Source organism: Ahaetulla prasina, chromosome 2 (assembly GCF_028640845.1).
Source record: "Ahaetulla prasina isolate Xishuangbanna chromosome 2, ASM2864084v1, whole genome shotgun sequence".
In the NCBI taxonomy this organism is placed as follows: Eukaryota; Metazoa; Chordata; class Lepidosauria; order Squamata; family Colubridae; genus Ahaetulla; species Ahaetulla prasina.
This window is the reverse complement of record NC_080540.1, coordinates 210,946,793-210,974,107: the sequence shown is the minus strand read 5'-3', so window position 1 is coordinate 210,974,107 and position 27,315 is coordinate 210,946,793. Positions and strand designations below refer to the sequence as shown.

The 27,315-nt window shown below is 39.4% G+C and overlaps 1 protein-coding gene across 1 annotated transcript in view; it reads left to right on the top strand.

Moving 5' to 3' along the window:
- The window catches only part of SVEP1 (sushi, von Willebrand factor type A, EGF and pentraxin domain containing 1), a 159,204-nt gene that overhangs the window by 77,624 nt on the left and 54,265 nt on the right, over positions 1–27,315 (top strand). Inside the window, exons 14-29 of the mRNA XM_058173212.1 lie at positions 2,858–2,966; positions 3,847–4,038; positions 4,264–4,497; positions 5,358–5,519; positions 7,494–7,655; positions 8,882–9,043; positions 11,492–11,583; positions 13,118–13,214; positions 14,903–15,016; positions 17,536–17,649; positions 18,063–18,264; positions 19,679–19,836; positions 23,170–23,371; positions 24,247–24,422; positions 25,564–25,688; positions 26,660–26,783. Coding sequence (XP_058029195.1) covers positions 2,858–2,966; positions 3,847–4,038; positions 4,264–4,497; positions 5,358–5,519; positions 7,494–7,655; positions 8,882–9,043; positions 11,492–11,583; positions 13,118–13,214; positions 14,903–15,016; positions 17,536–17,649; positions 18,063–18,264; positions 19,679–19,836; positions 23,170–23,371; positions 24,247–24,422; positions 25,564–25,688; positions 26,660–26,783 — 2,425 coding nt within the window. The remainder of the gene's footprint in view (positions 1–2,857; positions 2,967–3,846; positions 4,039–4,263; positions 4,498–5,357; positions 5,520–7,493; positions 7,656–8,881; positions 9,044–11,491; positions 11,584–13,117; positions 13,215–14,902; positions 15,017–17,535; positions 17,650–18,062; positions 18,265–19,678; positions 19,837–23,169; positions 23,372–24,246; positions 24,423–25,563; positions 25,689–26,659; positions 26,784–27,315) is intronic.

Here is a 27,315-nt window from a genome sequence, read left to right as displayed (position 1 = left end):
GGCAAGCCACTTCTGAAAAAATGCTTCCAAGAAAACTTCACAGGATTATCCAGGCAGTTTTCAAGATTTAAAATTAATTGAAAGCATATTTTTTCTTCTTCTGTCTCTGCTATACCGCTGCCAAAACCCGAACAGCTGATTGTGCAACCCAGTTTCATACCCACCATTAGCCTCCTTGGGTCTTCAGTAGCACCCCTCTGATTGCCCATGTCTAGGGAAGACCACCCCCCACCTACCCCTTGGTAGACCACTCAGTAAAAAAAGAACCCAACGTCTCTGATTACAGAGTTAAATAATCTGTTACTAATTTAAATAGAGAACTACTGAATGTAATAATTTGTGTTACTTGAATTATGTACTATTTTTCCTAGTCAAACATTCTTTTATTACCTTACAGTTTGTAAAGGGTTTTGAAACAAGGATATCTATTTCAGAAGTGAGTTGGACAATCTAAATTAGATAAATGGCAGGAAAGTTGTGTTTTTAACTAACATATAGAAGTATAAATTTGTTTAGTCACCTTCGAAGTTACAACAGCAGTGAAAAAAATGTGACATGAACATTTTCACACTTATGACCATTGCAGCATCCCCATGGTCACATGATCAAAATTCAGACGCTTGGCAATTGACTCATATGTACAATAGTTGCAGTCATGTCCCGGGGTCATGTGATTTCCTTTTGTGACCTTCTGACAAGCGGGGAGGCCAGATTCATATAACAACTGTGTTACTAACTTAACAACTGCAATGTTTCCCTTAACTAATGTGGCAAGAATGGTCATAAAATGAGTTTCAAAATTCACTTAACAACTATCTCACTGAGCAACAGAAATTATGGGCTCAGTTGCGGTTGTAAGTCAAAGGTTACCTGTACAGATTTGAGAGGTTCCTACTCTTTTAGCCTTCCGAAGGCCATGAGGGCTTCTCCTCCAATGTTGGGAAAGGTTGGGTTTGAGTCAGGAGGTTAATAATCTAATTAGTCAGGCACCTGGAGGAACAACTATGATTTTTATTCTGTTTTTACTGATTATTGTGAGGTGTCCAAGATCACTATATGAGATAGCAATAGCACTTAGACTTACAGTAGTGGCCAAAATTGTGGAAACCTTTTGGGAAAAGTGTATTTTCTAAAACTAGCTAATAACACCACTTTTTTGGAGTAGTACCATAAAATTATATACCAATGAAAAGATAATTTAATCAAGAATGTAATGCAATAACTTTTATGAAGGATCTGCTATTAGAATAGCAGCTACAGTATAAAGAAGAAAAGTGAAACGTAGAAAAAATAAGATATACAAAAATTATCACCATAGAAAAAATGAGATATACAGTACAAAAATTATCACCATGTCAGTTAATACTTAGTTGGGTAAACTTTAGCATGAATTACGGCCTTACAACGTCTTCCCATGGAGTAAACTAAGTCTTTTAGTTCTCCAGCTGTTATAATGTAAAACCAAGATTGAATGATGGCTTCTATTTTATTGCTGGGTCGCTTCTGACTAACAAGTTTCTTTAGTCGGCTCCATAGATTTTCAATTAGGTTAAAGTCTGGGCTATTCCCAGGCCATTCTAGCAGTGGAATATGATTATCTTGAAACTTCCAAAAAAAGTGGTGTTATTAGCCATCAAACCTCAAAAATACACTTTTCCCAAAAGGTTTTCACAATTTTGGCTACTACTGTATATACCGCTTCACAGTGCTTTACAGCCCTCTGTAAGGGGTTTACAGAGTCAGCGTATTGCCCCCAACAATCTGGCTCCTCATTTTACTGACCTCGGAAGGATGGAAGTTTGAGTCAACCTTGAGCCTGGTGAGATTTGAACTACCAAACTACTGGCAGATGGCAGTCAGCAGAATTAGCTGCAGTACTGCATTCTAACCACTGGGCCACCGCAGCTCGTGGTATAGCCACAAGATAAATAGCCATAAAATTGTTTAAATAAATAAATGGGTATATGGAAACCCAGTATATTTTTTTCCATGAGAAAAGTTAAACTATTGTGTACAGGAAGTCCTCTACTTACAACCATTCATTTAGCAACCGTTTGAAATCACACTGGCACTGAAAATATGGCCAGTCTTCACACTTAAGAACCATTGCAGTATCCCCCAAGGTCACATGATCAAAATTCAGTTGCTTGGCAACCAGCATGTATTTATGATATTGCAGTATCCCAGGGTCATGCGATCACCATTTCTGACCGTCCCCCCCCCCCCTCCACTCACCTTCTAACAAGCAAAGTCTGTGGGGGAAGCCAGATTCATTTAACAGCTGCAGAGATTTGCTTCACAGCCGGGACAAAAATGGTTGTAAAATTGTGCAAAACTCATTTAACAACCGTCTTGTTTAGCAACAGAAATTCTGGTCCCAATTGTAGTCATAAATCAAGAACTACCTGTAATCTTATTATGCCAACTAGAGAGTCACACAAAAAAATGTGGTAGCCTTTGATTTTTTTTTTTAAATAAAAAACCCTAGAGATGGGGAAGGCATAGAAAAACCCAATGCTTGTGCCATATGTCTTAGCATCAGTCTGAAGATAGAGATTGCTGACTGATCACTGTTGTTGTTTTGGGGGTCAGATTATTACACTTAACTTTCTGAGGCAACAATGGACAAAGGGGGAAATGGTTCCTGGGTGTTAGCTCTGCCTTCTGCCAAAATAGGCAGAGCACACAGACACAAGGAAAACCACGGCAGGGAAGAGAAAGAGAAGCCATCTTTCTAATCCACAAAGCTAGAAATTAGATTTATGTGTCGTACGAGACAAGAAAGGAAGTTGAGCCAAATTGTGTAGCGTCACCCGGTGGTGAACTAATTATTTTTGTTACTGCTCTTTCCTGATAGGTTCCATCGTTTTGCAATGACATCGATGACATTGACTGTAGATTTGAGGATCTGCCACAGAAGCATTGCTTAGAATATAATTACAACTATGAAAATGGCTTTGCAATTGGTAAGTGAAGCGACTTGCCCTTTATCATCTATAAGCTCCGAAGAAAGAAATATTGAGCTTGTCTCGTATAGTAATTCTGACTACAGGTAATCCTCGACTTGAAGGAGTTGAAGCCAAAATTTATGTTGTTAACTGAGACATTTGTTAAGGGAGTTTTTTCCCATTTTACGACCTTTCTTGCCACACTTGTTAGGTGAATCACTGCAGTTGATGAGTTAGTAACATGGTTGTTAAGTGAATCTGACTTCCCCATTGACTTTGCTTGTCAGAAGATTCCAAAAGGGGATCACATGACCTTGGGACACAGCAGTGGTCATAAGTATGAGCCAAATTGCCAAGCATCTGAAATTTGATCACATGATCATGGGGATGCTACAAAGGTCATAACTGTGAAAAACGGTCACACGTCATTTTTTTCATTGAAGTTGTAACTTTGAGCAGTCACTAAGTGAACTATTGTAAGTTGAGGATTGCCTGTATGAACTGAGTCAGACCAGTGCTCCTGGTAAACCCGGGTAAGCACATTAAAAGAAGAAAAATAGAAAAATGGCCAGGGAAGAAAGAATAAACAAATAAAACCTCCTTCCATCATTTATTTCTTCACTCCCTTCCCAATATGTTTCCTTTCCTAGAAACAGCAGTGTCAGGTCTGTATTTCATTCATTCATACTTTACCTCTCTGCTTAATCTTTGGGGTAGGAGTTGACCTTTCTTGTCTGCATCTTATCCTGCAAATTGTCAAGTCAATAGCTATTACTTATCCCTTTCTCTTCTAAAAAATGCAATTGTGCTTGAACAGCTTGTTACCATTCATAAACGTTATTTGTTTCTCATGGGATATTTCTTTTTTTTTCTTTCTCTCTCTCTCTCTCACCAACAGGTCCGGGTGGCTGGGGTGCCATAAATCGGCTGGATTACTCTTATGATGATTTTGTTGAAGTAGATTCTGAAGAGCAACGTCCTAAATTACCATCTGATTCTATGGATGTGGCAAACTCCCGGGTCAAAAGACACAAAAAAATAAATATGCCCATGTCAGACCACAAAATAAAGTTAATTTTTAATATCACTGGTATGAAAACGTTTGTCTTTTTATTATTTAGGAATATGGAGAACACATTTTTAAAATGGAGCGTATTTTGAGTGTTTTGTAAATAGAACATCCATAGGAATTATGTTGAACATTTCACAGGTTGAAGAATTTTTCTGTTCTTCTGCATGCTTCTAAAGAGCATTATGCTAATTAACTTTGTAATGCCTCTGTCTTTTGCATAAGATGATTGTTTTTTAATCATAGCTACTGTACCACTGCCTGACAAACGCAATGATTCTCTGGAAGCAGAAAACCAGCAGCGCCTTCTAAAAACACTAGAGAGGATCACAAATAGATTGAAAAGAACTCTCAACAAGCATCCCATGTATTCTTTTCAGTTATCTTCTGAGTTGCTTGTAGCTGACATCAATTCTCTAGAAGCTGATAAGGCTTTTCTCTTCTGCAAACCGGGCTCTGTTCTACGGGGGCGAATGTGTGGTAGGTAATTTTAATCTCAGTTAATTTAATTTATTATTTTTGGAAGGCTATCAGTTTGGAGTTATTGCATATGTCAACTTTCAAGGAAGCATCAAAAGAATCATATAACGACAAGCCTAAATTCACTGTTAATGCTATCTTATTTATTTTCATTTTGGAAAAGTTTGGCTCCTCAACTAATTTCCTACCTTTTTGTGAAGGCTTCCTTCAGTAGGATGGGGGAGGGGTGGGAACATAGCAATAGCATTTAGACTTATATACCGCTTAGCCCTCTCTAAGCGGTTTACAGAGTCAGCCTATTGCCCCCAACAATTTGGGTCCTCATTTTGCCGACCTTGGAAGGATGGAAGGCTGAGTCAACCTTGCGCCTGGAGAGATTTGACTTGCCAAATTGGAGGGAGCCAGCAGGCAGAAGAAGTAGCCTGCAGTACTGCACTCTAACCACTGCGCCACAATGGCTCTTCCATTTTTCTACAATCCTAATAAATTCTTGTACTGCATGAAGTTCCACAAATCCTCCAGAATTGGTGGAGCCTAGAGTGGAGCCTAGAGACATGAAGGAAGAAGAGATACTCAGAAGTGCTTCTTTCTCCTTCACCCATAGAAGAATTTCATCAGTAGCACACAACTATTTGGATTTCAGCAGTTATGACTATTTTAACACATCAGGTAATCTGTAATTATCTGTTCAATCAATCACGTAGCTGATATAGTTTTTGCACACGTAGGAACTGTGTCTGTAATCACGCAGATACAGATTACATTGGCATCTGCAGTTTGAGAATTAGGTCAGAATATCTGTAAACAATCATTGTTCCCCACCCAACATTTTATTCATATTTTATCTAATTAAATTCCAGTTAATTGTCCTTTGGGTACTTACTATTCTCTGGAACATCATGCATGTGAAAGTTGCTGGATTGGATCATATCAAGATGAGGAAGGACAGGTAGAATGTAAAAACTGTCCATCTAACACCTACACTGAATATCTCCATTCCAGAAGCGTGTCAGAATGCAAAGGTAGGAAATTTGCAGTCATATACATTATAATATATATGATAATATTTCACAATGTAATATTTCACAAACGAAGGTGAAGTCTGAAAGCTTGGAAGACAAAACCTCTGGTCCCGGTGCCTGACCTACATTGGATCCTGCATATAATATTTATTTAGCTAGCTATTGAGGGAATATGCTTATGTTTATTTATATTTATTCTAGATGTTTGGGGAAAAAATAAATTTACATTTAAAAAACGTTCTGTTTTTATAAAAGTTACTATTTGTTTATAAAGTACCACAACTTTTTAGAAAGATGTGTATATGTGTGTCAACCGTCGGACTAGTGCACCCAAAACAAGTAAACACTCTTGGGAGCTTTGAATCCCCAAAAGTAAAGCTTTATTGGATATACCATTTTGGTACTGAAGAATCAAAGCCAGCTCTAGTTTTCCTACGCAGATCCTTGCCTAGTTAAACAAATAGCTTCCCTTTCTCCCTACCTCTTGGTGATCACATTGTCCAATTATGAGACATCCTTTTGTTATGGGAACAGTCCACCTTCTTCTCAAGCACCTGCAGTTCTGACCTTGATGGTTTTTAGGTTCTCATGATCCATGCACAACTTCTCAGCACTCCAATCCACCCTTCCCTCCCCTCAGTTCATTGAAAAGTTGAGTACCCAAATTTTGATTATGTGACCATGTTTTGGGAGCCATTTTTGTAAAAATAGCTATTTAAACAAATGTATTTATGCAGGAACACTGATTCTAATGCAATTTATTTACAGATATGTCTCCCAAAACAGTTAAGGACAATAAAAATAGCAGTTGAAACACAACAGCTTCGAATATGAATGAAATTGTTAAATCAGGAAGTTAGAATGACAGACTAAAACAATTACAATAAGATCCTAATAATAATTTGCATGCTTTTCACAGTTTTTATAATTTATATGTTTCCTTTTTTTCTCCTCAGTAATTATGTGGTCCTTTTCAATGGAGCTAATATATCAATTTTATTATAACAGAATGCCAATCAACAAAAAAAGCTTCTTTATTCTCCTTTCTTTACATTTTTATAGTTGAGTAGTTTATAGTTTCAATGGAGTGTTCTAAACAAAACACCTAGCTCAGTGATGGCTAACCTTTTCCAGACTGAGTGCCCAAAGCGTGTATGCGAATGCACATGTATTCAGGCGAACCCCGAAAATGCAATGAGTCGCAGTCCCCATGCATGCACCCCACCACCCGCACATGGGCACCAGTGGTGGGTTTCAAATTTTTTTACTACCGGTTCTGTGGGTGTGGCTTGGTAGGCGTGGCATGGCTTGGGGGGCGTGGCAGGGGAAGGATACTGTAAAATCTTCATTCCCTCCCCAATCCAGGGGAAGGTTACTGCAAAATCCCCATTTCCTCCCAATCAGCTGGGACTCAGGAGGTAGAGAATAGATGGGTGTGGGGCCAATCAGAATTTTTACTACCAGTTCTCCGAACTACTCAAAATTTCCGCTAATGGTTCTCCAGAACTGGTCAGAACCTGCTGAAACCCATCTTTGATGGGCATGTGGCCCCCTGCATTCGCCCCGTCCCCCAGGCATGCGTGGCAGAGACCTGAAAACCAGCTGGCTGGTGGGAGGCGCTTGCACATGCGTGGCAGACCTGAACTGGGGCAACGGCTCACGTGCCCACAGAGAGGGCGCTGCGTGCCACCTCTGACACACATTCCATATGTTTGCCATCACGGACCTAGCTTCTGCAATATACATATCCATATTTGTGACAGATCCTCTTTACAAATTGTATTTTGCAAGCTGATATGCTTAGTTTGCTCTAGGCTTCTAAATCACCAGTTACACATCATTGCAGATGCTGTTATTCTGCATTGGATTGCTGGGTTTATTTTTGCTCTTATTTTTTAGCTGCTTGGAATTGATATGCATTTTTTTTTTAAATTAGAGATTCTTAATTAGGTTGTACTGTTCTCATATTCTCAGCTCAGTGCAAGCCGGGAACTTCTTCTCCAAACGGCCTTGAGATCTGTGAATCATGTCCCTTTGGCAAATATCAGCCTACCACTGGATCTAAGCACTGCATTTCTTGTCCAGAAAATATGTCAACAGTCAAAAGAGGAGCTGTGGATATATCAGCATGTGGAGGTTTGTGACATCTAGATTCCAGGAAACAGCATGTTGCTAAATACCATGCAGTATCTATCACTCCCCTTCCCTGATCCCTGCATAACTGAAATATTTTTAAGTAGTAGCATGTATCATGTCTGTAGTCTATCTTATTTATCTGGTGAACCTTAATTTTCTGCACAAAGGATTTGAACTGTAGCCATACTTTAAAGAAACAACCTCCTGAGACCTCTGTTTAGACAGAGTACTTGTTTATGTTAGCAAATATTAGTTTGCAGTTTCCAGCAGTGTGCTGGTAACAATAGCAGATTATTTCCATATGTTATTAGTTCTTTTCTTCGTTTCTTGCATAATATCAACATGGGGAAAAGCAATATTACTTTTTGCCAATTTCTGGCTAAACTTGAAAATAGTTTTGCTTGTCCTCTGAGAAATAAATCTGTTTCTGTTACCAGTGCAGAATTAGAAGTATGAGGAAAAGTGGTATATAAATCTAACAAATAAACAAACAGACCATATTATTTGGCAAATATTCAAGTATTTGACATTTGATGCCGTTTTGGGGTCATATATCTATGGAGATTCTCAATCATCCAGGTCATGTTTGTCCCAAAGGTCCTTTTTCCAAAAAAACAACTAGGCTTTCTTGGGGTTTTTTCTTTTGAAAATATTTCACTTCTCATTCAAGAGGGAGAACTGAAGAAACCTCTTGGATGAGAAATGAAATGTTTTCAAAAAAAAAAACAACCCAAAAACAAGAAAGTCCAATTGCCTTTTGGAAAAAACATTTTTGGGGTCATTATTTGTAACTTCAAGGTATGCAAAACATTGAAAAACATGTCTATTCTCTTTTTCTGATATTTTGGCCTTTGGCGTTTGAAAACTTAAGATTGCGGCTGTAAGATAAGAAATTTGGAACTCCCAGAGTACAAATGGATACTTGTTTAATTGTCTTTTTTATATGATTTGTTGATTTTTAGTTTAATCTTGCATTGTGTTACAAACCCAGTGACATTTCTGAATAAACTTATGCGTATAAGATTGGAATTTGGGAAATGTTATCTAGATGACAGAGTTTTGGTACAATAATCTGGTTCTGGAACATTTAAATCCACTCGGTTGATGATATGATTCGCACCCATCAAAAGCTTTTCATTGATTGAAACAGGTCTTTTCTCTTTTGTAAAACAACGTTAAAATGATATATCAGTGCATAAAAGAAGATTCTGTTGTGTGCTTTGCAGTTCCTTGCCCAGCTGGAGAATTCTCACGTTCTGGTTTAATGCCGTGCCATCCTTGTCCCAGGGACTATTACCAACCTGATCCAGGAAAGTCCTATTGCTTATCTTGTCCATTTTATGGAACAACAACAATCATTGGAGCCAGATCTATAGCAGACTGCTCAAGTAGGTTATATTCTGTAAAGGGTGTGAAAATGATAGGCAATAAACCTAAGGGTCGGAAGAGCTTGACTCTTCATGTACCTATTTACAAATGGCTGTCCCATAATTAAAGAGAAGTTAGGTTGCACCTTTGCCAAGAGAATATAGACAGGAAACAGCTGTCAAGATACCATTACACAGCTCACATGGAAAAAAAATAACAAGGAAAGGGATCTCAATGAACAGAACAGAGCCTCTTTATATCACAATAGTACTTTGGGAGAGGCAGACCCATCCTGTGATTAATAGCCCCATCTATCAGACCCGTGATGGCGAACCTGTGGCATGCATGCCACAGCTGATACACAGAGTCCTCTTTGCGGGCACGCAAACCGTCACCCAGCTTAGCTCCACTGCGCGTGCACACCTCCCACTGGCCAGCTATTTTTTGAGATGCACGGGGGGCGTAGTGAATGCACAGGGGAGGAAAGCCTCCAGAGCCTGGGGAGGGCAAAAACAGGCCTACCGAAAGTATCGGAAATCAGGAAATGGGCCCGTTTCTGGCCTCAAGAGGGTCTCCATAGCTTGGGGGAGGCCGTTTTCACCCTCCCACAGGCTCGAGAAAAGCCTCCACAGCCTGGGGAAGGCAATAACACCTCCCCGCCATGGTGCAGGAGGCCAAGTAAGCCACGCCCACCACGCCCACCCCCACCCAGAAACCAGGCAGAGAACCGGTTGCTAAAAAATTTAATGCGTAGGGAGGCAGGGGAGCATAGGGGTCGAGTGTGCATATGCAGGGGGTGTCGTGTGCGCATGCGTGGGGGGCGCACGTTGCATTATGTGCACGTGCTTTTGGCACACAAAGAGAAAAAGGTTAGCCATCATTGTCTCAGACGAATTCTAAACAATTCTTTTCATCGTCTTAAACATCAGTTTTCTGGGAAAAGATGATCCATACACAAGCTACAATGATACATATGTAGGTCTCCTTTGCTTTCTCAATTTTCTTCAATAACTTCATTTGAGTTCAGTTCAATGTAGATGCTTTAATATATAAAATTAGGCAATGCCATAGTAACATAGGATAGTGTGGGTCTTATGGTTACAGTACACCTCCAATGTTACAATCCTGATAGCCAGTTCTAGACCTTGATGAGGAATGGGCTGAAAATTATTCTGTTCCTGAATTTAACTACCTTTTCTCTTCACTATGGGTTCTTACATTGTCACTGCCAGATCTCCTGGTTAGCACAAGATCTGAATTGAGTTTGCATGGATGAAATATGCTGGTGGTTAAAATACTCAGATTTTATACTAAAATCCTAAAAATCCATATTGATTCTGATCATGACAGGATATGTGACAGAAAGAGTTCAGTGCCTCATCAATATAGAAACGAGTCCATCTGAAGAAATATAACACATTTTGATACTATGCTTTAAATGGATATGGTTACATCTCTCTGTATATACCCGTGATGGTAAACCTATGGCATGCATGCCACAGGTGGCAGCCATAGCCATATCAGCGGGCACGCGAGGTCAGCTGATTTTCAGGCCTTCTGAGCCCACCGGTAGTAGGGAAACAAGCTGTTTCCTGCCTCCAGAAGGCCTGGTGGGGGTGGGGAAGGCCAGTTTTTCTCTCACACCTGGCTCCAGAGCCTCTCTAAGAGTCTCTAGAGGCTGGGAACAGTGAAAAACATCACTTCCTGTCCAACCGGAAGTTGGTAAATGGGCTGTTTCTGGCCTCCGGAGGGCTTCCAGGGGGGGTGGGGAAGGCCATTTTCCACACACACACCCAGACTGACAAGAGAGGCTCTGGAGCCAGGTGAGAGAGAAGAACGGGCCTACCGGGCCATTGCATGTCAGGAGCGGGGGGGGGAGAGTCGCAGGTGCATGTGTGGAGTGGGCCGCATAGAATTATGGGTGTGGGCACGCGCGCAACCCCCCCCCCCAACCCCTCTCCTGGCATGCAATGGCAAAAAGGTTAGCCATTACTGTTATATACTCAGCAGCTACCATATTTTTTGGAGGATAAGACGCTCCAGAGTATAAGACACACTTTATTTCGGGGGGAGGAAAATAAGGGGGAAAAAATGTTCTTGAGAGGCTCTACATTTCCAAAAGCTCCATTTGCAAAGTAGCTTCTCTTTGCAAAGGCAGCCTCTTAAATGGACCTTTTGGAGGCTGTTTGAGAGGCTCTCTGTTTGGGAAGCTGCATTTGCAGCCTCCAAAAGCTCCGTTTTGAGAGGACGCGCGGAGGCCAAAGGGTGGGGGCTGGCTGGTGGGCGAGGTTACATTCGGTGTATAAGAGGCACCCTCTTTTAAGGGGGAAAAAAGTGTGTTTTGTACTCCGAAAAATATGGTATATTCCTTTACAGATATTGCAAAATTTATAGTATTAAGAGTCTTGACTTCCATGATTTCGTCAGTGGGATTTTTTTACAGTTGATTTCATGTCAATCCCATTTAGGTTTTGGCTCTACTTTTTCTGCAGCGGAGGAGAGTGTGGTGCTTCCAGTTGCTCCAGAAAATATCAGCAAGGGCCCCAAAGTCAGCAGCCAGGCAAGAACAGCCATCATTATTTCCCAGAGTGTTCAATTACAGAGAAAGTAGAAAGCTGGTGAAATAAAAAAAACATTGAAAACAATGGGTTTGAAAGTTAAACAGTTGCTGCCTCTCGTAGTGTTCTTTATTTCATTTGTGCCCCGTGCACCAGTGTCTGTGATAGCTCACTACTTTTTTGGAATAATAAAACAGAGATCCTGGCATTGCACTGCAAATCCCACCCCTCCTTGGTATAGGTGCAGTGGCATGGTGCATGTAGACAAGGGGTAGATCCTGTGCTATAATGTCATAATGTTGCCTTCATCACTCTGCCCCATGCAAATGCTGGTGATCTCATATGGGTAGTCCTTGATTTATAACCACAATAATTTCCGTTGCTAACCAAGGTGCTTGTTTGTTAAGTGAGCCATGCCTGATTTTACCTTCTTTTTTTTTTTTTGCCAGAATTTTTAAATGAATCATGGCAGTTCTACATTGAATCACCCTGTTGAGTCTTGTCCGCTCTCACAGCAGCCGGGGCCTTCTTATCTGCTCCCGAACACGGAGGAATGTATGCCTCCCGGCCCCAGTCCTGGCTCCATGCCCAGACAAGCTGAAGAGGAGGGGGCACCTCCCGGTCCCAGCCCTGGCTCCATGCCCAAGCAGACTGCAGAGGAGGGAGCATCCCCCGGCCCCAGCCCTGGCTCCATGCCCAGGCAAACGGAGCAGCTAGACCCCTCCCCCTCCTCCACAGCATGTGAGCCTGAGGAAAGTTTATTTCCAACAGCTGCTGATTGGAGTGACCCTCGCATCAGAAGACTGGATAGGTGGAGCCAACAGAAGGAAGGGAGGGGCAGGCCTTAATGAGTGCTGAGTCATGGAGCCACACCCCATGGCCTATATAAAGGATCTGCTTTCTGGCAGTCTCTGAGTCAGGCAAAGTCAAACTTATCTTGCTGAAGTCACTTTCTGGTCTCCTGCCTGCTCTGAGGACTTTGCTAGGACTTTGGGCAGAGCTGCAGAGGCAAGCCTGATTCGGATTTCCCTGACCCGGCCGTCAGCAGAGGAGTGGGACACGACACACCCATTTATTAAGGCCAACTTTCTTCATTGACTTTGCTTGTCAGAAGCCAGCTGGCAAAGGGTGATCACATGACCCCAGCATGCTGTGATCATTGTAAATACATGCCAGTTACCAAGCTATCGAGTTTTGATTACATGACCACGGGAATGCTGTCAGTGTCGTAAGTGCGAGGACTAAGTTGCAAGTCACTTTTTCCAGTGCCATTCTAACTTTGAACTATCACTAAACACGTGGTTGTAAATTGAGGATTACCTGTATTTGATTCAAGAAATTTAACATAGTATACATTCCTTCCCCCCGCCATTTTATTTTCACTCCACAGTATTTGAGACCAGGGTGTGTTTATAACATCTAATAAGACTTAACATTTAGAGACTGGATAGGAAGCCTGAACTTCAGTCTGCTATTGAACAGGTAATGTTTTCTTTGCCTATATTTTTGCTTTGTCTTTTCTTCCATTGACAACAGATATTCCATGAATGTTTGCTGCAACCATGTCATAACAGTGGAACTTGCAAACAGGTTGGAAGTGGTTACATTTGCATATGCCCACCAGGATATGCAGGTAAGTAATACAGTTGCAACCCTCCCTAAATATCATGCTTTGACAGCTATATCGCCTTTGAAGAAAAAGAAATATATTAAGAAGCCTTCTATGAATATTCAGAAAAGGAATAGAAACATTTCTTGAAAAGCAGGCCCGCTTTTTCCTATGAGGGACTAGAGCCTAAAAATTGTGAAAGAACAAAATGTTGGTTGTAGCCTAAAAAGATGTCAAATAAAAAGTTTAGGAGGTATCCTGTAAACATATTGGGGTGTCTCTGGCTACATGAAGTAGTCTTTCACAAGGTCTTCTGTCAACGAAATAAAATTTTAAAGAGATTTGTTGACTTCTTGTTACTGCTCCAAAGGCTTTCCTTTTAACTTCTGTTTTGTAGCAATACTTATCTGATTTTTCCCCTTCTTTTAAGTATATCTTTTCATTGCCACATGGTTATTTTGATATCATTTTTATGTACTTTGTAGCTATTAGTCTTCTTTTACCCTGTTCCATTATAAATAACCATTTTTGTAGGTCTAAGCGGATTAGCATCATTTATATTAAATATTAACTTTGCAATTGTTAAAACTATACATCACTAATTACACTAGCCTCTCTGAATATTTTTTCTTTAGACTGATAGCTCTCACGGACCGTTCAAAAACTTTGTAACTTAATCATAGTGGAAACGATGAAACTCGCCCCCTCAGTTCTAAGTATAGATTGATCCTGTACATATTCAGATAATGTTCTTGCAAACCCTGCTTATAATCTAATAAAAGTGTATGGAATTATTAGCTTGATCTGTACTCATACATCAAGAATGAGTGAAACAGGACAGAATCTATGTAACTATGCATTTTGCAAGAGACCTAACAGTTTAGCAAAATATTTCAATTTCTGTTATTTAAAAATGTACCACTAAAAGGTCACATAGACCTTGAATATTGCAAACATTCGCTGGAAATAAATGAGTGGATTTTTTTATAAATAGGGAATAGGGAGAAACTGAGAGCTGAAAAGAAAACAAATACAAAGGAAAGCAAACAGATTTGTTCATTTAGGACAGATTTTAAACATTTGGTCCTTAAAAGTCTATGTTTGAATCTTTGTATACCCAGACATATTTCTTGGTGCTGAATTAGATTTGTCAGTCCTTTTTGGCAGTCTACTCATTTAATAATAAAATGAGAGGCAAGTACAGGTTTAAGCACATTCTTCTCCATGTGAAAAATTTGACAATAGAGATGGATTTCACTGTGTTTATCATTCAAAAATTACACATTTACAGAGAAAAAGCAGAGGAAAAACATGAGATATTTAAAAAGGAACCAGCATCACTGGTGGATTTGTCTTGTTTTATCATGAACTCAATTTTGTTGAGTTCTAATCTAATTGATTCAGATCAATTAGAATATTTAATTGAAACAGAATATTTTTTGAGCTTCTGATTAAACAAAAGCCTAATGCCTGCCTGTCAACAAGCTCAGTAGCAACTAGAATTAAATAGACTCTAAGATGCATGAACTGTGTGGTTTTCATATATCCTAGTTTCATATCTGTTTCTAACCTAGGTGTAAATAGATTCAAATTCCCCTCCTCCACAAAAATCACATTTTATTTTTCTATTACTTGATATTTATTTGATGTATTTTGCACTTCTGGCCTATCCCGATTTATTTTTCTTTGTGTTCTTTTGGGTTGTGTTCTAGGATTAAAATGTGAAAAAGAGATTGATGAATGCAAGTCATCTCCCTGTCTCAACAAAGGGATTTGCAAGGATGGCACTGCAGCATTCATTTGCCAGTGTCAGCCAGGCTACTCAGGTGACAAATGAACTAAAGCAGTAAAGCATCATCTTCAGGTTGCAAACTTAAAAAAAAAAAGTTATGGCTCATATTTATGGAGCTTGTGAATATCTTGCCTTCTGTATTTTGCTGATTTCATAGAGATTGAGAGGTCATTGTGGGTTTTTTGGGGAACCGTGAGAAACAGTTTAACATAAATTTTATTGCTGTTGTTTGCTGGGCATAGAAAATGATAATAGTTTGTTTATAACATTCTAATTACCATACTTTTCGAAGAAGCACTTTCTCCCCCCCAAAAGAGAATGGAAATGTTGATGTATCTTATACACTGAATACAGCCATTTTTGGCCTCCAGAAACCTCACCCCACGCATCCCATTTTCGCCAAAACCAGACCCATTTTTCACAAAAATGGGATGTGCAGAGGGTTTGGGAGGCCTGCAGAGTGCTCCTGGGGGCTGGTGAGGGCAAAAACGTGACATGTGTGGGGTTTGGGAGGCCAAAAATGGGCCCATTTTTCACCCAAACAGGCCTATTTTTGCCCAGCCCCCAGGAGCACTCTGCAGGTCTCCCAAATCCTCTGTGCATCCCATTTTTCGCAAAAAGGGGATGCACGGAGGGTTTGGGAGGCCTGCAGTGTGCTCCTGGGGGCCAAGGAGGGCAAAAACTTTTTTTTTCTGGTTTACCTCGTCGAAAGCTTCGTGCATCTTATATTTTGGTGCGTCTTATAGTCTGAAAAATATGGTAAATAAAAAATATCTGCATAAAGTTTTCTTAGATGGCTGCATTCCGAATATACTTATGACACCACCTCCAGTATGAAGCATATTAGTTAGAACATAAAATAAAAGAGTTGGAAGGGACATTGGGGATCTTCTAGTCCAACCCCCTGCTCAAGCAGGAGACCCTATACCATTTCAGACAAATGGTTGTCCAGTGTCATTTTGAAAGCCTCCAGTGATGGAGACCCACAACTTCTGAAGGCAAGTTCTCTATGGGTTGCCTTCATATTAGGGGATGAGTAAGAGTGGGCTGTCATTGGCTGTCCTATTTCCCCTTACAATATGGGGAAAATTGGGTCTTGTTGCAAAGTAACAATACATCTGGCTAAGCTACAAAAGTAGCTGAAGTTGAAGGGAAAGTCACATGAATGGAAGGAATTTTTTTTTTTTTTAATCACATTTATATACCGCCCTATCTCCCGAGGGACTCAGGGCAGTTCACAGGCAAGTAAAAGACATATAAATACAGACTAAAACCACAGTTAAAAAACTTATTCTACAAAGCCAAATTAAAAAGCAATATAAATAATAAAAACCATTTAAAACCAATATAAATTTAAAAACTAATCCAGTCCTGCGCAGATGAATAAGTGTGTTTTAAGCTCGCGACGGAAGGTTCGGAGGTCCGGAAGTTGACGGAGTCCTGGGGGAAGTTCGTTCCAGAGGGTGGGAGCCCCCACAGAGAAGGCCCTTCCCCTGGGTGTCGCCAGACGGCACTGCCTAGCTGACGGCACCCTGAGGAGTCCCTCTCTGTGAGAGCGCACGGGTCGGTGAGAGGTATTCAGTAGCAGTAGGCGGTCCCGTAAGTAGCCCGGCCCTATGCCATGGAGAAATGGATAAACGTCATCATTTGATCTTATCAGGATTGTCTGGGTCTTTTCCTATAATGTTGGTTGAATTCAGCAGCCAAAATGTAATTATTATGCACCTAGGGCAAGATGATGGTTTACCGTTAAAATAAAAAGGGAATGATATAAACCTCTCAATTAGAGGAAGCTTGGTGCAGATTGTTCTTAAGGTGACTAATTAGATTGTTTCATTTATTTATTTGGGCTTTTTGCTGTAGTAATTAACTACAGATCTGGATGGTGTCCACACTTCGTGAATGAATGTATGTCCTCTTGATAAAAGCTGAAGGACATGGTACATTAAAATCTATATTATTTCATTCAATACAGAATTCCTGTAATTGATAACAATACCAGGTTCTGCTTGCAATTTTCCTAATTAGAAAAGTTTATAATGTAAATAGCATGGTGAACCCTCATTTCCAAATGAATGGAAAGAGCTATTTATTTATTTACTTGCCAATCTTTTATGATTGGGCAACTTGCAAAATAAAACAATAAAAAAGCAAAGATTAAAACAAAGAATTCCATTATCCAAATTAAAAAAAAGTCTAGAAAAATACAACCATAATTCAGGAAACCCAAATTTCACACAAGAGATCTATTCCCTACTCTGGCTCTAGGCCATCTTTTTACGGCTTGTTTAAGTAGGGCCGCGGTGGGAGCCATATGAATTTGGGGAGGGGGTAACCATGTTCCAAAGAGCACTTGCCATGAAAGCTATAGATCGCAGCTAGAGAAATGAAACAAGAATGAATAAAGTTGGAAATTTATTACTAACTGCTGTCCTGGAAATTTATACTTCACTGTTCTTAGGATTGTATCTTTCATGTGTAAGTCCATTGTGTGAACTTGTAAATCTGTATACATACACTATTAATGTTCTCTGTAATCTTTATTGCTTGAAGGCTTACTATGTGAAGAAGATGTAAATGAATGCAGTTCAAATCCTTGTCTGAATAAAGCAGTCTGTGTTGATGATATTAACTCTTACCACTGCTTGTGTCCAGAAGGCTTCACAGGTCGGTCTATTTTATTGATGACTCTCTTCTAATATTTCATATAGCTCTCATGATGTTTTGTATTGCTTGCAAGATCTTCAGAGAAAGAGGGAATTTTAATTTTCCAGTAAAAAAAAAGGACCACATAGTTTGGTGTCATCATGTGTGACTTTCCTTATTGGTATAAATGAGAAGTCTGTGACATTTTAAAAAAGGACAAAATTTTTAGCAATTAATTTAATATATTACCAAAGTTGATTCTTTAATCTCTAGCAAATGTGTTCTATTGAGTACCTAACTTCAGGATAGTTTAAAAATGTATTTGACTAATTAACTTTTTTTTTCATTTTCATTCTTTTTAATGTATCCAGAATCTATAAAGTTCAGAAATTATCAGGTGCTGATAACGTCTTTATTCCTTTCTTTCTTCTCAGGTACTCACTGTGAAACAGAGGTAAATGAATGTCTTTCAAATCCCTGCTTCAACAGAGCTACCTGTGAAGATCAGATTGCAGGTTTCCATTGCAAGTGCTTGCCTGGATTTATTGGTGCTCTATGCGAAAAAAACATTAATGAATGTCTCAGTAGACCTTGTAAAAACGGAGCCACGTGCAAAGATGGAATCAATGGCTATAGGTAAAAAGATGTATGCATATAGCTCTGAAGAAATATAAATATTTAATAATGCTAATACAGTGTATTTATTTGTTTGTTCACTTGCTTGCTAAAGAACCAAAGTAGCCATCCCTTAGGGCAGGTGGGCCAGGTGCGTCATGGGCTGGCCACACCTACCCCCGTTTTAGTGAAGGGGAGAAAGTCGTGATACATCACGTGATGATGCAAGTTTGACACCCCTGCCTTAGGGCCTAAACTGCTTTTGGAATCCTATCTATGCTTATCATTAAGTGTTGTATCATTAAGTGTTAAATTGTACCGTATGACCATCATTTGTGTTGTAAATGTTCTACCTTGATGAAGATATCTTTTCTTTTATGTACACTGAGAACATATGCACCAAGACAAATTCCTTGTGTGTCCAATCACACTTGGCCAATAAAAAATTCTATTCTATTCTATTCTATTCTATTCTATTCTATTCTATTCTATTCTATCTCTCTATTTTAGTCTTCATACATGAACTTTTGTCTTATAAGTATTTACTTCTATAAGCGAACATATCTTCAACACTATTAGTGCCTTAATTACTGCAGGTTCGAGCCCGGCCCAAGGTTGACTCAGCCTTCCATCCTTTATAAGGTAGGTAAAATGAGGACCCAGATTGTTGGGGGGGCAATAAGTTGACTTTGTAAAAATATACAAATAGAATGAGACTATTGCCTTATACACTGTAAGCCGCCCTGAGTCTTCGGAGAAGGGCGGGGTATAAATGTAAACAAAAAAAAAAAAAATCCACTGATGGAGCTATGGGCTCTACTGACTGAGTCTACATTCTTTTTTCTATCTAATTTTTTGGCACTCTATATTATTGTATTTTCACTTTTTATTTATTTACTCTGGCTTACATGTCATTCCAGTCACAGATTACTTCCATATACAGTAATTGGATTAAAAAGTCTAACTCTGCCTAACTGTCTCTTCCACAGAAATGTATCTGGGGGATTTGTTCTGGATTTTTTTTTCTCCATAGTCCTTGGCTGGGGATTCAGCCATTTTTAACTCCGTCTTTCTTTTGCCAGCTTTTTCTCCACATCAAATTTGGTCCAATTCTGTTTTGCTTTCAGAGAGTTATCCTGTTGACAGATAGATGGGCAAGGCAGGCTCCTCATGCAATGTCTTTCCAACATTTTTTAGGGTTGCAAAAATAAACAAGATCCAGAATTGCCAGAACTTGTAAGCATTTCAAATTCAGACTCCACAATTGATCTTCCCTCCCCCCCACTTCTTACTTACTTAAGCTTTCCACTTAACCTCATGTTGGTTCTTCATTTCACTTAAGTAATTTACTTCGTATTTTAAGACAGCTAGAATGTAATCGTTCAGACTGTATGTAGTAAAGAAAATTCATTCGTTTTCTTTTGTCTTCTCAAAGGTGTCACTGTGTTACAGGATATACAGGGCCCCAATGTGAAGTGAACATCAATGAATGTGAATCCAATCCCTGTGAAAATCAAGGAACGTGCATGGATGCCTTGAACTCATACGTTTGTAAATGTCCTCCTGGCTTTACAGGCAGCAGGTGTGAAACAGGTACCCATGATTAGCAAACAATAGCAAACCTATCTTGGCAACAATTCTGCAGACTTGAACCGAAACCAGATGACTCCCTAGAATATAATTCTATATTGGATTTATTATTATAAATTCAATTTTAAACCAATAATATAAATGTGACACTGAAAAAAAATTATTTTGAATGTTGTCCAGAATCCATTAGAGTTGAGTAGCCACTAAATTTAAATAAATAATAATATTTAGAATCTTACTATTTCCTAAATTGCAATTTCATTAAAAGTTAGAGTATTTCTTGTGTTTTCTCCAAGTACTTGTTAATCAGCTGGAAAAGGTTTTCTTCATTCCTTGCTTTGTGCTAAAGTATTGTAGCAACTTTGGTGGACAACTATCAAATCATTAAAAATAATATATGATTATTATTTTTAAATTAAATACTTTATTGTTCAAAAATACTAAAAATAATACAGTCATGCAGAAAATAAATCCATGTTGATTTTCTGTCTGACTATATTACCTAATGTGGTTTTTAAGAGTCAACACTGGCTTGAAGTAGATATTCTATCAGTTGTAAACTTAATACAGTTTGTCCTGGCTCTGGAGAAGAGAAAAGTTTATTGTCAGTATACTAAATGTTCTCATCACTAAAGCATGTTAATCTCCTTCTACCATTTTTAGTGGTATTTTGAATGCAAAAAAATTTCTCTAATTCGCTGTCATAAAATACTTTGTTTCATGCACTGTGTTGGAATCCATTGAAATTCAAAGATATGTTGATTTTAATTTAACTTAATTTTCCTTACCGAACTAGATTCTACCAAAGCTTTCCTTTTGTCTATAGTAAACTGGAAGAGATAGGTTTGCTTAACTCTTGAATAAAAGATGAAGCAAATGTAAAAAAAAAAAATTAAAGAGCAAGTTCACGCATTTTAGTTGCTACGTGGTAATACTGTGCACCAAGGAATGTTGACATTACATGACAGCACTAGAGATTTGAAGGCAGATGGAGTGGTTTTCATCCATCAGGGTTAAGTGTCCAATTATATGGTATATCTTCTAAGCCTCAAGTGTCTTTAGATAGAAGAATAGTGGATATTTTACACTGGACATTTCTATATAAATCATTTTTATAATAACGTGATGCTTAGTATTTTCTTAGAACCAGCGTGTCTATTTTGTTTAACATGGCTATATAACTGGAAAAACCAAAGCCTCCCAACTTCTGTCTTGCTCAGTTTAAAAATAAGCATTTTTATTCTGAACCAGTGCAATGGGAAAACATAGTTCAAAGAACTGAATCATTTAAATCAAATATTTATTACTGTCCTAGACCAGGAAGGAAGGTGGAGTACAGTCAATTGAAAAGCTTAGAAGATAATCAGAACTAGAAGATAAAAAAGATACATGTATTAAAACGGAAAGTAGACATAAAAATAATAGTTTAAAAGACACTAAAAGAAGGGGTAGGAGCATTAGATGGTTATAAGAGAGCATTAAAGATGTGGAAGCCTATATCTGACAAATTGTAGAGCATTCTAATATGGCAAACTAGATATTCATCAAGGTTTGTTTATGGCAGAGGTTATATAATTCAAGGAACTTTGAGTGCCGTTGTGCAGAACCTGGCAATATTGTATGTTATAGCAAGGTTGGTATCTAAAAATGGGGAAGTATATAATTGTCCTGTGTGCCCTCAATATTTATGCAGCAATGGTGAGATGAAGCTACAGAATGTATCCCTTACAGGTGCTGGAGAAGCACATGATCTGTTGTTTCTTTGTGTCCAGAGACACGGGCATTATTTCTCCAAGTAAGGAATCTTCCTGTATCGTTCAGGGGCAGCTGAGTTGAATGCATAACATTGTGGGAGAGTAAAGACCCTCCAGTGTTGAAGTACTTTGAGTTTAACTAAGTATGCCGTAGGGGAGAAGAGTACCTATATTCACTGGCAATACCGATTGGGGTCCTGGCTAGATCCAGTTGATGTTCTGTTTCCACTATATGCTATTTAGTGAGTGCTTTGACCTGAGCATATCCCTTTGGCCTGAGCATATCCCATGCTGAGGGAAAGACCTAGAGAGAAGCCCAAAGATGATACCTTAGTTGCCACTGCCTATTTCCATGTGGATTGAAATCATCCCTCAAAGTTAATGGAACAAGGCCAAGGGGCAAAGTGAAAAAAGGATACTTTAAGCCAATTGATGAGTATGGTCACCAGTGATGAAATCCAATTTTTTTTACTATCGGTTCTGTGTTGGGTATTTTTTACTATCGGTTCTGTGTTGGGTTCTGGCTTGGTGGGTATCATGTGGCTTGGTGGGCATGGCTTGGTAGGTGTGGCAGGGGAAGGACACTGCAAAATTCCCATTCCTTCCCAACTCCTGGGGTAAGGATATTGCAAAATTCCCATTCCCTCCCCACTCTGGGGCCAGCCAGAGGTGGTATTTGCTGATTCGCCAAACTACTCAAAATTTCCGCTGCCAGTTCTCCGAACTGCTCAAAATTTCCGCTACCGGTTCTCCAGAACCTGTCAGAACCTGCTGGATTTCACCCCTGATGGTCCCACTCATTCTAATCTCAACTTTCATGAAGCTGGTCTTTAGTCTCAGGGTGTTGTGTCTTGTCCGCTCTCACCGCAGCCAGGGTCTGCTTATCTGCTCCCGAACACAGAGGAATGTATGCCTCCTGGCCCCAGTCCTGGCTCCATGCCCAGACAAGCTGCAGAGGAGGGGGCACCTCCCGGTCCCAGCCCTGGCTCCATGCCCAAGCAGGCTGCAGAGGAGGGAGCATCCCCCGGCACCAGCCCTGGCTCCATGCCCAGGCAAACGGAGCAGCTAGACCCCTCCCCCTCCTCCACAGCATGTGAGCCTGAGGAAAGTTTACTTCCAACAGCTGATTGGAGTGACCCTCGCATCAGAAGATTGGATAGGCGGAGGCAACAGAAGGAAGGGAGGGGCAGGCCTTAATGAGTGCTGAGTCATGGAGCCACACCCCATGGTCTATATAAAGGATCTGCTTTCTGGCAGTCTCTGAGTCAGGCAAAGTCGAACTTATCTTGCTGAAGTCACTTACTGGTCTCCTGCCTGCTCTGAGGACTTTGCTAGGACTTCGGGCAGAGCTGCAGAGGCAAGCCTGATTCGGATTTCCCTGACCCGGCCGTCAGCGGAGGAGTGGGACACGACACAGGGTAGCATTTGAGGCTATCCTTCAGTTTGGGATTTGTAAGGCTGATCTTGGAAATTTGAATTGTGCAAGTTCTTAGGGTATAAAATTGGAGAAGGAACACAGCTAGCCACCATAAAGGTATTCTGATGTTGTCAAAGAACTAAACATTTTCCCTATCTGTTGCAGAGCAGTCTTCTGGATTTAACTTGGATTTCGAAGTCTCTGGAATTTATAGCTATGTTTTGCTTGATGGTGTCCTCCCCTCACTCAATGAGATCACATGTGCATTTTGGATGAAATCCTCCGATACTACAAATTATGGGACTCCAATTTCTTATGCAGTGGAAAACGGAAGCGACAATGCATTCTTGATTACAGATTACAATGGGTATATGAAGTAGCTACAGCTTCCAGATCATATGCTTGGGGAAGAGATGCAAACTGCATTTTATTGCTTTATCACCCTCTAGAGCAGGGTGTCAAATTTGATTTCATTAAGGGCCGCATCAGGTTGTATTTGACTGGGGGGGGCGAGTGGGCATGGCCGGGGTGTGTGTGATCAGGATGCCAAGGACCACACAAGGCCCTCCCAAGTTCCGTTTTTGGCTGCGACGGCCTCATGCAGTGCTCTGCCAGTGAAAACTGAGCTTGGGAGGGCCACGTGACAGCTTCTTGCAGCACTCTGCTAGTGGAAACAGAGTTTTCACAGCCCTCCCGAGCTCTCTTTTTGCTGGCAGAGGCACCACGGGCAGATCTTTTGCTGTTTCCAGGGCAGCCCTGTGAGCCAGATCTAAGCACCCCTGTAGGCCAGATCTAAGTGGGCCTCGAGTTTGACACCCCTGCTCTAGAGCTTGTTTTTCCATGTTTTCAGTTACACAACAGAGCATTACACATTCTATATTCAGCAAGCAAGGAACCTATAGATTTGTGAACTATTCCTACAGAACATGCCAATAGAGGGAAATCTACTGTACTTACAACTTATACTATCTTATACTATACTATGGCCCACCCAAATCCTTTTGGACTCTTTCTTTTTCTTTTCTTTTCTTTTCTTTTCTTTTCTTTTTTTCTTCAGTTGAAGTTCAGAAACATCACTAATGCTCAGGCCAGCCATCAACTTTTGCTTGATTATATTCACTCTTACTCTGAAGTCTTTTGAATTATTATTTGTCTTGTCTCCATTAGACTATTAAATCTGGTGTGCAGCTAAGCTGTTTCAAGCAGGTCACTTCCATTTCTCTTTCTTCTCTTCTGATATAGATGGGTTCTGTATGTTAATGGGAAGGAAAGCATTACAGATTGCCCTTCTGTGAATGATGGCAATTGGCATCATATTGCTGTGACTTGGGCAAGTGGAGACGGAGCCTGGGGAGTGTACATCGATGGAAAATTGTCTGACGGAGGCAATGGCTTATCTGTGGGAACAGAAATCCCTGGTATGTCTCCCTTCATTATTTATCTGGCTGTATTTATTTGCCATATTATTCTGAGAAACATTTGACTGAAGGGATGTAAGATTCACATCCTATGTAACATAGCAATAGTCTAACAATATTAATGAATCATTTAAAGCTATATTAGAACTGGTTGATTATCCCAAGCATATAGTGCCAACTATTATGTACAATAGCAATAATCGGTAGCTTTATTCCTTGCATTTGTGTGAGTGAACCTGTATGAAATATGTAGTATCTGAAATCAATCCAAATGTATCTATCGTAGGGTGCAGGGGGGAGCAGCACTTGCTATCTGCTTAGACATAAATGATTATCTCATCTTTTCTATTTCAAACTGCAACACATTCATCTAATTTTATATAATTACACATGAAAGCACCCATTCCTAACTACAGATCACATCAAAATAAACAAATACATGTTGTAATGTCACAAGCTCCAGCTTTCCATACTCCTATTGCGTAGAAAATATGGGCATAAGGGGAGGAGTTTGCTTTACAAAATTTCATTCTTGGCCTACTTATTCTCCCCATGGACTTCTATGATTAAATGAATGAATTGTGAAACTACATCTGAAGAGCTTAACATTTATCTACAATGCCTATATTCTGCCCCCCTCAACAATCTGCCTTATGGTATGAAGATTCTCCTAGAATTACAGTGCTGAATTCAAGTTCTCAGTTATCAAATGCACTAGCTCCTTATTCTGCTTTCCTTGTGTAAATACCCTCAACACTGTCAAACTATTTACTAAATCTGCACTACTATTAATCTTCTCATCGTTCCCATCACCCATCTCCTTCCACTTACGTTTGTATGACTGTAACTTTGTTGCTTGTATCCTTACGATTTATATTGATACTGATTGTTTCCTGATTGCTTATTTGTACCCTATGACTATCATTAAGTGTTGTGCCTTATGATTCTTGATGAACTTATCTTTCCTTTTATTTATTTATTTATTTATTTATTTATTTATTTTTCAAATTTATATACCGCCCTATCTCCCTAAGGACTCAGGGCGGTTTTTATGTACACTGAGAGCCTATGCACCAAGACAAATTCCTTGTGTGTCCAATCACACTTGGCCAATAAACAAATTCTATTCTATTCTAAATAGGTGGAGGTGCATTAGTACTCGGACAGGAGCAAGATCAAAGAGGAGAAGGCTTTAATCCAGCTGAGTCTTTTGTTGGCTCAATTAGCCAGCTAAACATTTGGGGTTACGCTCTGCCTCCTGAACAGGTAACCTATTGAATCTAATTTGGTTTTACTGAAAGTTCCATTTTATTAGAGCTGTCAGCTATGGGAGGAACAGTATTGGAGTATAGGTGCCAATAACCAATTTTTAGCTATATGAATTATATAAAATTAAAACTAAATACAGAATAATCAGTAAATCCATTTATGAAGATTCTTCAAAAGGATGTGTTCATGGTGAACATTCCAAACAGAAAAGAACAAGGATGAGCCTTTTTGTTTTATTTTACTTTTCATGACGCATTCAATTGTACATTTACTAGTGACCGAAATTATCTGTCAATTTCTGTAACTTCCAGATCAGCTATGGCCCCTTTGATATGACCAAAAGCAATTTGCCATTGATGTACTTCTTAGCAATAAAGGGCTTCTCACTACATGGCATTGGAGCAAGTAATCATAGGCCTATTATTAAGCGGGAAATGGAAACTGAGAAGGAGGGGTTAACTAAATCACCTTGAGCTTCTGGAAGAAAGGCAAACAAATGAATTGAACTCAGTTAAGATATGTGAGAGAAACACAACATACTTTGCAAAACATTAGAGTGGTTCATCTTTTTTTAAAATAATACATGCAAAAACTTAAAGCAAGGGTCATTGCAAAACCCTGATCATGCCATTTTAAAATAATAAATTATTAAAATGAAATTAATTTTATATGTGTAGGTGTCTTTTATGTATATATATATATATATATGTATATAGATGGATAGATATACACACACACACAAAATAATCCTCCATTTTTCTTAGTAAAATCTATCAATCAGGAAATCTGTTCTCAGTTTTAGAGTTTTTTCAAGCGTATCCGATATTGAAAACTGCTACAGAGATGTTTGAATGGAAAATGTTTCTGTCTTGAGCATTTTGTATGTGTGTGTATTTTGCATTTGCTTCCAACTAATTGGTAACAACACAGAAAATACATGTGTATCTTATTCTTTCTTGAATTCTAAGGTGAAGTCCTTGGCTACATCATGTCCAGAGGATCTCCAGAAAGGCAACGTATTAGCTTGGCCAGATTTTCTTACTGGGGTTGTTGGAAGAGTGAAAATAGATCCCAGGAGCATCTTCTGTGCTGGTTAGATCTTTTGTTCTCTTTCAAAGCCTTAATAGAAGTATCATACAGTTGCATTCAAATCATGTGGCACTGAATGAAAGATTTCGGGAAAGTCTCAGAGAGAAAATCAATAATGAAAATTATTTCTCTTGCAACAGGCAGGTATAATGAAAGAGAAAATCAACAATATTGATATTTCTGACTTTTCCCTGCAACAAAGAGCATACGTATACAGGTGGTCCTCAATTTACGACCACCATTAAGCCCAAAATTTATGTTGTTAAGTGAAAAAAATGTTAAATGAGTTTTGATCAATTTCACAACTTTCCTTGCCACAGTTGTTAAGTGAATCACTACAGTTGATAAGTTAGTAACCTGGTTGTTAAGTGAATCTGGCTTCCCCATTGACTCTGCTTGTCAGAAGGTCGCAAAGGAGATCACCTGACCAGTTCCCAAGCATCTGAATTTTGATCACATGATCATGGGGATGCTAAATAGGTCGTAACTGTGAAAAACAATCATAAATCACTTTTTCCAGTGATGGTGTCGCTTT